The following is a 12,542-nucleotide window of genomic DNA, read 5'->3' on the forward strand; positions in this document are numbered from 1 at the left end:
CAGCACATCATCGGAAAATGCTGCCAGTTTATGTTCTTCCTCCCCTGTATTAATACCTTTTATATCTGAGTTACTTCGGATCATAGCAAGGCGAGGTTCTAAGGACAGCTCCAAAAAGTGGAGATGGGGGACATCCCTTTCTTATCCTATTTCTTGTTTCGAAGGAGGGGGGTGGCATCCCGTTGATGTTTACTGTCGCAGTTGGTTGTTTATACAGTACTTTTATCCATTGGATCATTCTTGGGCTCACTCCCATAGATTCCAGTGTTTCTATCATGAATCCCCAGTCTACCCTGTTGAAAGCCTTTTCGGCGTCCATCTTCAGGAATAGAACTGGGGAGCCCCCTTTTTCTATTTTCTGGAGGAGAAGCAACGTTCTCACTCCGTTGTCTCTCCCCTCCCTCCCTGAAATGAGCCCCACCTGGCCCGGGTGCACCAGGTTATTCGTTGAATCCTTCATCCTTGTTGCTAATACTTTAGCATGCAATTTTGTATCAGCATTTAACAAGGATATTGGCCGGTAGTTAGAACAAAGCGTGCCCTCTTTCCCCTCCTTCAAAATGACTGTTATTGAGGTCGCCAGGGCTTCACCACTCATCCCTAATTCTGTCCCCAAGCCATACATATAATGACATAGCTTGGGGACTAAAATCTCTTTACACTTTTTTAAATAAAGTCGTAAAACCGCCCGGTCCTGGACTTTTACCCAATGGCGATTAATTCCCTGACCTTAAAAAATATTATAATGCAGTGGTGCCATCATGAGTAGTTAAATGGGTAAAAGTTAAAAATGATAAAAGATAGGTTAATTTAGAGAATATATGTGGTGCACAACTAAGAAGTATATTATGGAACCCCCCACAATGCAAGGCACTGGATGTTAACACGTATGAAATGACACCTAACGCACTTAAAATTTGGGATTTGATTCACAAGCAAAATAAATGGACGTACAATTCACCATTAATTTAGTTGAAAGAAAATTATTAATTTTAAACCGGTTAAAAGGATAATAGGCAGGAACTGGATAATAAGGGATAATGCACAACTAAGACATATAATAAGAAAGGGGAAAATAAGCACATTTCAAGAGGTGCAAAACAGCACTGATAAATAAATGTTGCTACCTCCAGCTGAAGCACTTTATAGAAAACTTGCCTCAACCAATAAGAACAGGAGAAGAACTAACGCCACTGGAACGGTTATGTACAGAGATGAATAAAATAAACAATATCTCTAAGATTTATAAAATCCTAATAGAAGGGGAGGAACTGGAGGTCCCGTCATGCGTTAATAAAATGGGAAAAAGAATTGAGGATATGGAGTAAGAAACATAATATTGGAACAATTTTAACACTAAGACATAGCTCCGCTGTAGATAAAAGGACAGCCAAAATTAATTATAAATGCCTGGTGAGGTGGTACGCAACTCCAAATAAAACATGCAAATTTCAACTGGGAAAATCCCTGAAGTGTTGGTGAGGATGTAAGGCAGTAGGAACGATGGTCCACCTGTGGTGGGAGTACCCTAGATCAAAAAATATTGCAAAGAGGTTTTACATCTCCAGGGTTTTTTTTATTTAGCAGCAGAGAATTTGTATAAAAACGGTTGATGTAAAAAAAAATGTAATTTATTTAACAGACAATAGTAATTTCAAATGAACAATAATAAATCATCCATATAGGTAGTGCGACACAAAAACAAACATGGAACATCACTCGTAGCAAAAAACACTATGTACAAGCATGGTTTGCCAATTGTATTTGTAACATACGTATCCACATGAAGTTCCTAGAATACAAATCCCCCTGAAGAGACCAGAAATCGCAAGGGTCAAAATGCATCAGGGTTTTTCATGTGGATACATATGTTACAAATACAATTGGCAAACAATGCTTGTACATAGAGTGTTTTTTGCTATGAGTGATGTTCCATGTTTGTTTTTGTGTCGCGCCACCTATATGGATGATTCATTATTGTTCATTTGAAATTACTATTGTCTGTTAAATAAATGATTTTTTTTTTTTACATCAACCGTTTTTATACAAAATTCTCTGCTGCTAAAAAACCCCTGGGGAAATTTCTTGTGTTTTTTGTATATTTATGGGTTATGCAGCTTTGGGGGCTCCCTTATTGTGCTTTCCTTTTTATATAGAGGTTTTACATCTAATAATGGAAATTACTAAAAAAATAAATCCCGGAAGAACCGTGGATATGTTTATTCCAGAAGGCTCAGTAAAAAACTACAAAGAGTCAATACCCCACCTGTTGAATGCCGCAAAAAGCCTTATACCCAAAAAGTGACAAGAAGTAGAAGGCCCTAGGATCTGGGAATGGACAAATGCTATAGAAGATACATATAACATGGAGCAATTGGGAAATAGCCGGGAGGAAAAAAGTGACGAGGTGATTGGTAAATCAGAAAGCTGCAAAGAGTTCAAGACGACGTGGAAATATGTGGAGGTAATAAGTAGGAGAGAGGGAGGAGTCCTGCTCTAACAGCTTAAACAAAATGGAATCAGTGTGGTCAGAGGCGGAAGGGAGGGGAGGGTGTGGAGGTGGTGAGAGGGGGAAGGGCGAGGAGGGTGTGGAGGTTGGGAGATGGGGGTGGTTGGGGAGAGGGAAATTGGTATATATTCAGATGTAAAGTACGATGCAGAATGTACATTGTATGGTTTTTTTTTTTATGTAAAAAAATAAATAAATTAACCAACAAACCTTGAGAGCATATTCTGTCCTGTAGAAGTTCCCCAAAGGTCCGGGCAGTTTTGTTCCTGGAAACACTCGCGCTGGATTCTATTTCAAAACATTAATATATAAACTTCTTGAGTAACTTATTAGTAAAGAATTAACTGCAATACAGTTTTGCAATCCATTTTTTTAAATTATTTTCAAAAGGAAACCTCTAGAAAAAAGAAGCACTTTTTTTTTTTACTGTGAACCAAAAGAAGTTATGTGCAATCCTTTGTCCCCATTGTTACCCTTCCTCCGGTGTGAATGGGCCGAATGTTTGTAAACACAGCTGGAAGGAGGATTGGTAGATTTAGGCGGGGTTCACACCATTGCCGCAACAGTTGCACAGCAGGGGTCGGGTGCATACCCGTTCACTGTTTCAGGTCCGATTTCAGCACGAAATTTGGGCCGAATTCATACCCGAGAACGGACCAAAAAAGGTACACATTTTTTCGTGCAAAAAGCACCAGACTTTCTGCGGAGATATGTGAACCAGCTCCATAGAGAGCCAGTCACATTCTCCTGATATGCAAATCGGATGCATCCAATTCGGAGAGGTGTGAACACAGCCTGAAGGTGAAAGTTGGGGGGGGGGGGATCTTATAGTACCCCCGACCACTAATGATGGCCTTTTTTTTCTTTTTTTAATTAACCACTCAGCCTCTGGAAGGTTTTACCCCCTCCATGACCAGGGCATTTTTTTTCTATTCAGCACTGTGCTATTTTAACTGGCAATTGCACGGTCATGGAACACTGTACGTAAATTTAATTAACATAATTTTTTTCACACAAGCCCTGAGCTGTGTGGTCATGTGACCACTAGGAAACAAGGGGTTGATTTACTAAAACGTGAGCACACAGAATCTGGTGCAGCTCTGCATAGAAACCAATCAGCTTCTATTGTCCAAGCATAATAGAACAAGCTGAAGTAAGAAGCTGATTGGTTACTATGCACAGATGCACCAGATTCTGTGTGTTCCAGTTTTAACAAAAATGGCTAGAGTAAAAAATACTCAATTAAAACAATCCTTTAACATTTTTTTTTTTTTAGTTTTTAATTGGGAGAATGAGAAAAGATTACAATCTCTAGCAGTTCCTTAGTCTACTTGGGGAGATTTAACATTTCTCTGCGAGTACCCTTTTTTGGCACTTGTACCTACAGGTAATCCTACAAAAAGGTGAATAATACAGTGAACATCTCCTAAATCTGCGCGGTTTAGGTTATATTTACACTGCATTCAGCTGGTGACATCACTGGCGAATGCGCTCTGAAGGGACGGCATACCTGTGCTGTGCCTTCAGAGCTCCATGCTGCGGTTCGTGACTCGGGAGCAAAGTCATTGCGGCGCAGCCAACTAGACGGCTGGAGGACACAAACCTGGAAGGAAGACTGGGTGAAGATGGAAGCATCTTCAGCAGTAACAGAGCAGAGCTGGAGGGCTTAGTTCTAAGGTAAGTACCTCATAATGTGCTAGTATGCAATGCACACTAGCACATTATGCCTTTACTTTGCAGGGTTTGAAAAATAAAAATAAAAAATAAAATAAAAAAAAGTATAGGTGTGATTTCCTAACACTTTAAAGCTGAACTCCAGCTTTACCTTTAGTCTTGCACAGAGCTATATTCCTGTACTTAAGTTGCTTACTCTGATTTCACTGTACACTGTGGCTTCTCAAGGTCTGCATTAGAAGCTGCAGAAATTCAAATAGAGACAGCTCCACTTCCTTGCTGGAGAACATCTAGCATAATCCAGCGCTTTACTCCCAGTCCTTCTGTCCCTGGCCTGTGCCTTTCATTCATGGGATTTCAGTTGTCAATCATTGAGGCACTACCTAGGGTGGTCTGCATGCCAATGCAGTCTGCCTAGAAACAGCCAATTTCTGCAGACTGACATCCACCCATCAAGGTATTTCTGATATTTGCATAACCCCTTCCAGGAGTCAGCCCACTGCATGCATCTGGGGTGACAGTTTGGTAGATGAGTACTGTGGCAGGTTGATGTGATATGATTTGAAGCTAATTACAGTACTCTTCCGGTACTTCCCACCAGCCATAATCTGCCTGCATTGCATATACTGAACAATTAAATGGTTTTATTAAACATTTCCTTATTATATTGATGAACGGGGAAATGAAGAACCAAGGAAGGCAAAATATAAACAGGCTAAAGGTCAACTGCAACACTGACAGGCTCAGCTTACCCAAAACTGACAGATCAATGATGAAAGAGGAAAGCCTTGTGTCTTATTTCTTAGTTCTATTTATCTTCAACGGACATGCAAACCAGGGTCATATTTACACGGGTCTCTATTTTAAAATATGGAAATATTTAAAAAAAAGGAGCAACACTCCACCCTTGCTTGGCTTTTTAGGACTGACCATAGATTAAAAGCTGGAGTCCGCCGGGAATCCGCGTATTTTTTTTTTTTTTTTTTTAAAAGCCAGCAGCTACAAATACTGCAGCGGCTGACTTTTAAAATAGTGATACTTACCTGTCCAGAGCGCCCGCGATGTCGGCACCTGAAGCCGATCTCTAGATCGTCTCTCGGGTGCTGCCGCCGCTATCTTGGGTATGGGAATCAGGAAATGGAGCCTTTCGGCTTCATTTCCCGGTTCCCTACTGCGCATGCGTGAGTCGCGCTGCGCAATAAGGACGGTCCCCGCTGCCTCTGGGATCTGTGTGTTTCCCAGCAGGCAGCGGGGCACTTGCGGAAAGGGGCGTAATCTACGCCCCTTTCCGCAGAGAGCTATCCCGGAAGTGGGTGCAGATACCTGTACTGTACAGGTATCTGCACCCCCCTCCCCCCTGAAAGGTGCCAATTGTGGCGCCGGAGGGGGGGAGGGTTCCGATGAGCGGAAGGTCCACTTTAGGGTGGACCTCCGCTTTACACTGGCGATGAGAAATAAAAGCTAGCCTCGAAAACGACATGTTAGCGATGGAACTCACAAATGCCCACTCATAACTGAAATATCAGTTTGGAATGAACTTAACTTTCACAAGCTTAGAGAAAGCACTACTGAAACATTACTGGTATATAATTGGTTGTTCTCAGTATGAAATGTAAAAAGGATAAAGCAAATGCTTTACTTACTCCACCAGCAATAGCACCAGGCCTACGATGTGTTTTGGTTTGTCCATGCGATGCTGGTTGTCCACTAAATCCCCATCTTTTCATCACTCCTTGAAATCCTTTACCAATCCTGCAATAAAAACAGACACAAAAATTAATAAAAAAGCACAAAAAAATTAAATAAAAAACATCTCTCTACAACTTCCCTTTTAAAATAATGGCTCAAGTTAAACAGATATTCCAGGCAATCTTTATAAAATGCTGATGGCTAGAGTAATGGAAAAACAAATAGATATTTTAAAAATGCAAATTTTTTTGACTGCGCTTTACAATATTCCATTTGCACAAATACAAAACAGATAAAGTTAAAGGGTGATGCCCACTTTTATGGATTACTCTTTAACACCAATTAATTACGTTCAAATGTATTTAAAAAGATCAGGTTTCGGAACAGGCAAAAGGTTTAGCTTAACTTTATAGTTTGATGCTTAATGCGACCATCATTAAATTCAAAGCTTACATAAAAGATCTCTCTGCAAAGATAGTAGATACAGTAGGTGCCGCCGATATTGTGTTTCTAGTGCGATCCCGTCGCGCTGGTTCTCGGTGACAGACTTCTCTAACCAGTGCAACCCCGTTGCACTGGTTCTCACGCTGGTTGCAATAGGAAAAGGTCACATTTTCCTATAGCAGCAAGCGCGAGAAATTTCGCCTCTCTAATGAGACCTGCATGCCTTCAGGGGCATACCAGGCCCTTAGGTCTGGTAGAGATTTTAAGGGGAACCCCCCTACACCGAAAAAAGGCATGGGGTCCCCCCAAAATCCATTCCAGACCCCTATCTGAGCATGCAGCCCGGCCGGCAAGGGGGTGGGGACGAGCGAGCACCCCCCCTCCTGAGCCGTACCAGGCCGCATGCCCTCAACATGGGGGGGTGGGTGCTTTGGGGAAGGGGGCACCCTACGGCCCCCCCCACCCCAATGTACCCTGTCCCCATGTTGATGAGCACAAGGGCCTCTTCCCGACAACCCTGGCCGTTGGTTGTCGAGGTCTGCGGATGGGGGCCTATTGGAATCCGGGAGCTCCCTTTAATAAGGGGGCCCCCAGATCCCAGCCCCCCCACCCTATGTGAATGAGTATGGGGTACATGGTACCCCTACCCATTCACCTGGGGAAAAAGCATTAATAAAAAAAAAACACACACAACACAGGTTTTCAAAGTAATTCATTAGGGAGCTCCGGGGGTCTTTTACCGCTCTTTTGCTAGCGGAGGAGCCCAGCTTTATCCTTTGTCGTTGTCGCCGTCCGGGGGTCTTCTTCTGATTCCTTCGCGCTTTCCGGCGTCTTCTCCTGGGCTCCGCCGCTATCTTCGCCCAGCTCTTACTAGCGGAGGAGCCCGGTCTACTTCGTCCTTCTTCCCTCTTCTTTCGATGTCGACACGACACTCTCTTCCACTGTAAAGCCGTGTGAGCGCTGCGCGATCACTTATATAGGCATGGGGTGTGGTCACTGGGTGATGGCACATGATGGCCCCACCCCTTATGACATCATAGTCCCAGCATGCCCCGGGACCTGACGTCATAAGGGGTGGGACCATCGTGTGACATCACCCAGTGACCACGGCCCATGCCTATATAAGTGATCGTGCAGCGATCACACGGCATTACAGTGGGAGAGAGCGTTGTGTCAACATCGGAAGAAGGACGGAGGAGACTGGGCTCCTCCGCTAGTAAAAGATCTGGAAGAAGATAGTGGGAGGAGCCTGGGAGAAGACGTCAGAGAGTGGGAGAAGACGCCGGAGAGCGCGGAGAAGAACCGGAGAGCGCGGAGAAGAACCGGAGAGCGCAAAGGAGTCGGAAGAAGACCCCCGGACGGCGATGAAGGAGAAAGCCGGGCTCCTCCAGTAGCAAAAGAGCGGCAAAAGAACAGAAGATAGCAGGGGAGCCCAGCGAGAAGACCCCTGAAGTCAGAAAAAGTCCCCCGGAGCTGCCTAATAAATTACTTTGAAAACCTGTGTTGTGTGTGTTTTTTTATTAACACTTTTTCCCCCAGGTGAATGGGTAGGGGTACCATGTACCCCATACTCATTCACATAGGGTGGGGGGCTGGGATCTGGGGGCCCCCTTATTAAAGGGAGCTCCCGGATTCCGATAAGTCCCCCGCCCGCAGACCCTGACAACCAACGGCCAGGGTTGTCGTGAAGATGCCCTTGTCCTCATCAACGTCGGGACAAGGTGCTTTGGGGTGGGGGGGCCGCAGGGCGCCCCCCTTCACCAAAGCACCCACCCCCCATGTTGAGGGCATGCGGCCTGACCGGCCGGGCTGTGTGCTCGGATAAGGGTCTGGTATGGATTTTGGGGTAACCTCCACACCGTTTTTTCGGCGTAGGGGGGTTCCCCTTAAAATCCCTACCAGACCTAAGGGCCTGGTATGCCTCTGAAGGGGGAACCCATGCCTGTTTTTTATTTAAAATCTGGCGTGGAGTTCTCCCTTAAGACTCATACTAAATGCAGTGCCTGGTATTGGCGGGAATCCAATTCCATTACCCGCAGCAGTGTGAATCCAGCCTCAATGTCAGCGATGCTTGTCACTCATCGTGAAAGGAAAATACATTTTTTTCCTTTCATGATGCGAGCCAGCTGGTTCCCGCGACGGGGCTCGCAGGGTGTCAATCTCGCTGATAAAAGTGTTGAGATTGACACAATATCGCGGGCACCTACTGTATGTACCTCTCTTGCTGCCTGCACCACACAACTTCGGTGTAATGCACAAAATGTAGAGTTTATGTTGTGGAACCACTGAGGTCTGAGATTTTAGTATTTGAGGTCAGCCACCTCAAGGTTCCTACAAATGCCTTTTTGTCTCCATAATCAGTTTTTGCACCCTCTGGGCACACCCAAACCAAGAAAAATCTAAATTTACATATCAAGTCTTAAGTCAGCCATTAATGGTTTGAATCTCAGCCAGTTCAGCACGGCCGGCCCAGATCTGATGCATCTTTGGGCAGGCTCATTGATCAATCGACTTGGGTACAACCAGCACTTGCAGGTTTCTAGCATTTGATTATTGCCAGCTATGGCTGCTAGCAATAATCGAGGGGCTCCCTGAGCCCCCCTGCCGGGACAACACAATAGCTCCACGGGGGATTCCCCCAACAACACTAACTGTGTAATTATCTTGTATGTAGTATTTATCTTGTAACTTACAACAAAGCATGCACCTCTCTGCCTCCCAACAAGACTTACAGAGCAACAGGCATTATGAGATGCTCAACTTGATCTGCATTCCTGACATGATCTACAAGTCAGTATTTGAGCTCAGTAAATGTTGACTTCCCTAGAAGTCGATATTTGCACTCATTTTAGGATTGCTTGAAAAGTGCAGGAAGAGAAAACAGTAAAGTCTTCTCAGGGTGCCATATAACAAACTATAGTGCACTGTATTTAGAAAGGGAATCCAAATATACAGCACCATCTAATGTGTTTTTTTTTCCTTTTTAATAAATTCATAAATATTATACTATATTTAAAAAGAAATCCAAATGTATAGCACCATATAATTAAACACAAGATTCATTTATTTTTATTTTGTTAGCTAAAGCCTGACATCTTATTTGTGCAATTAGCTCTTTGCACTGGTGTCCCTGGGGATCATGGTAAAAAATAAGTAGCTGCTTACACGCATTTCCTTTATCAAAAATAATACAAGTTCACGCAACAAATTGCACATACATTTCTCAGGTGTAGCGACGCTAGTATCAGGTGTCAGAAATTAGGTCAATGCCAAAAAATGCAATCAATAAAATGCTCATTGCATCATCATAAATGTGTTGTCAAATGAACTTTATCCTCTGGCTGGCACTGAACTGGAACAGTCCTGGGCAGCAGAAAACTGGCAATTAAGAGACTCACTGGCCATGGTAGTTAGCAGCTGCTTCCTAAAATTTATGGATGCGTTTTAGCAGGCATGATGCCCAGTGGGACAGCTCACCTGATGATGCCAACCTAAGCAAAAAGTACATGCTTTTTTATGTAATATTACAAACATATCAAGTGGAAAGTAGGTTACCAAACAGCACTTGTCACCACTTAATTGGATCTCTCAGTGGCTTTGTTCTTAAAGTCTCTGCTGAAATGTTCACGTGTATTAGGCTTTGGTTCATGGCCTTTTTTAAAGATAACCTTGCAATACAACCGCATGAAAATGCTTTCAACTTATGTAACTTCCCTAAAATTCCACTAAAACTGAACCCTGGGCTGGAGCATACCACCCTAACCCGCACGCACTGCAATGGTTAAATGCTGGTTATAGCTAGAGCTGCCAGAATAAGGAAAGTTGTCTCGTAGGCTCCCATATGTCTAAGTGGAAAACTGACCTGGGGAAAACTTTGGACCTAATCTCCTGGAATCGAATTTGGCTGATCTCTTCTAAATGCTCCAGGAACGTTTCTGCTCAAGAGAATCCCTACAAGCTAGTTTCCAGTTGGTATATGACCCCAGTGCAAGTGGCCAAGTTTGTTCCCTCTGCATCCCACTTCTGTTTAGAGGGTTGCAGGGGGCCAGGCACCCTTCTCCACACCTGGTGGTCCGGTCTGAAAGCTTTACGATTTTGGACCTAGGTCTACTCCATGATTATATCTGTTCTACATATCACATTAACATGCGATCTCTGGGAAGCCTTGTTGCCTAGTCTATCCCATCCTTGACTAAAGCCCAGAGGAAGCTGTCAGAGTTTGGCTTGTTGGCAGCATGGCAGACCATAGCCAAGGCCTGGCATCAACCGTCCCTTCACTTTGCTCAGGGTAAACAGTGCCTTATGGGAACCATAGTGCACAAAACGCTCACGTTCTTTCTCACCAACACCCATTTCAAAATACCTGAAGGTAAGGGACCTTGGCTCACGGATAATGACAGTCTGGGCCTGGACCGCTCCCTGTTATCGATTTGATTGCAATAGATTGCACCTTTCCTCCTGATTATTTCTCCCCCTTCTTTCTCGGGGCTCTTCTTTACCCCACTCCTTCTCCTTGGCCTTCAGTTCCATTGCCAGGACTTATCGCCTTGGTCCCTTCCCTCACTTTCCTTAAAGTGTTATTAAACCCACAACAGTAAAATCAGTCTGTATATGCAGTAAAGCATGCTTGTTATATCCCCCGGGGAACCTAAGGGGTTAACCCTCTGCATTTTGTAAAAGGGCTGCTTGGTCCTGCCTTCTTTGTTCCTGCCCTTCTTCCACTGTCCCCAATCCATTTCCTGATAGAACAGAGGCTAGGGGACAAGCTGCACATACTCACGTTTGGTGTATATTGCTAGAGTTTTTTTTTTTCCTTGGGAGAGATCATGTGATCAGCACAGGCTCAATCAACACTATCTGGACAGAGGGTCAGGCGTCCTGAATGCTTATAGGACAATCATGGGATAATAAAAACTCCTCCTACAAGATTTAACCAGAAACTGCTAGAAGTCACAAGACTGCTATATACTGCTGATGAGAAAGGGTATTTAGCAGTTTATAGTTACTAAAATTTTTGCATTTCCATATTCTGTGTACTGTGGGAGACCAGATATAGTGAATGCAGGGTCCTGGGTTTAGTAACACTTTAAGGTGTACATTTTCATTGGCAATAAATTTCCCCATCTACAGTAGCTGCCACCAATATCGTGTCAATTTCGCCGTTAACAGCGGCGAGATTGACACCTGCGAGTCCCGTTGCGGGAGCCAGCACCTATGGATATGCGGCATCTCGTGGGGGCGGCGAGCGTGAGAAGCCCAGCCTCGCAGCAGTGATTTCCAGCGCGATCCCATCGAGCTGGAAACACAATATTGGCGGCAGGCACTGTATGTGCCTTGAAAGACATAATGCTGCTGCTTACAATTTCAAAGCCCATTTTCAGTCTGTGAAGAGCTCTTGTATACTTATGTTTACATGGGCCAGTTGGAATGTACATGTTACAATTTATGAGTTTTGGTTTTCCTATGACTGCAAATGTGCTAATTGGTGTTCAGTCTTTTGTACCTTGCTATAAAACTTTGAAAAACCCAATAAAATCTTTGTAAGGTAGAATAAGGAGAATTACCTTAGTCTGTGTTCCAGCACGCTCCCTCTATCTGTGTGACTAGTCCAGCACTGCCACCTCTCTGAGTTGTCCCCCTTTACGTATAAAGCAGGGTTAATAGCTCTGAAATTGTATGAGATGATACCTCCCAGGCTGGAGCTTCAGGGATAAGTGGTGAACGCTGGAATCTTACAGTAATGCCTTGCAGTAATGGGGACTGTATTGCAAGGGGACATTTTCTTTCCAAGCCCAGAGTTCAGCTTTAAGAGTTGGTAGTGACACTGTCTGGTCCACAATCTCCTTACATTACATGTACAATAAAACCTTGGATTGAGAGTAACTTGGTTTGAGAGAGTTTTGCAAGACAAGCAAAATGTTTAAATAAATTTTGACTTGATATACAAGTAGCGTCATGTCACAACTGATTATAAAACCAAACAAAGGCGCCTCTAAGTGTAGCAATATGGTTACATTTAGCAACTCACATGGATGATGATTAAAACAGGCACATGCAAGTATGCAGGCATCCAGAGTAAAGATGTCCATATAGATCATCCTCCACACCACTATCGACACCATCCCTTCCACCCTGTGCTCCATGAGTGATTCAAGCCTCACTTTTAAATCCCTCTACTGCAGGGTAGTCTTCCCAGTCACGATTGCAGACTGATAGTGGTGAGAGC

At 44.0% G+C, this 12,542-nt stretch overlaps 1 protein-coding gene across 1 annotated transcript in view; it reads right to left on the reverse strand.

Annotated features, from left to right (window-relative positions):
- Positions 1 to 12,542, reverse strand: part of MRPL3 (mitochondrial ribosomal protein L3) — a 159,235-nt gene that overhangs the window by 40,054 nt on the left and 106,639 nt on the right. The window contains exons 7-8 of the mRNA XM_077491510.1: positions 5,827 to 5,935; positions 2,720 to 2,797 (exon numbers count right to left, since the gene is read on the reverse strand). Of these exons, the coding sequence (XP_077347636.1) occupies positions 2,720 to 2,797; positions 5,827 to 5,935 (187 nt within the window). The remainder of the gene's footprint in view (positions 1 to 2,719; positions 2,798 to 5,826; positions 5,936 to 12,542) is intronic.

The sequence above is a fragment of the Lithobates pipiens genome, unplaced genomic scaffold, assembly GCF_037356315.1.
Source record: "Lithobates pipiens isolate NorthernLeopardFrog02 unplaced genomic scaffold, aLitPip1_a1.2 Scaffold_19, whole genome shotgun sequence".
Classification (NCBI taxonomy): Eukaryota; Metazoa; Chordata; class Amphibia; order Anura; family Ranidae; genus Lithobates; species Lithobates pipiens.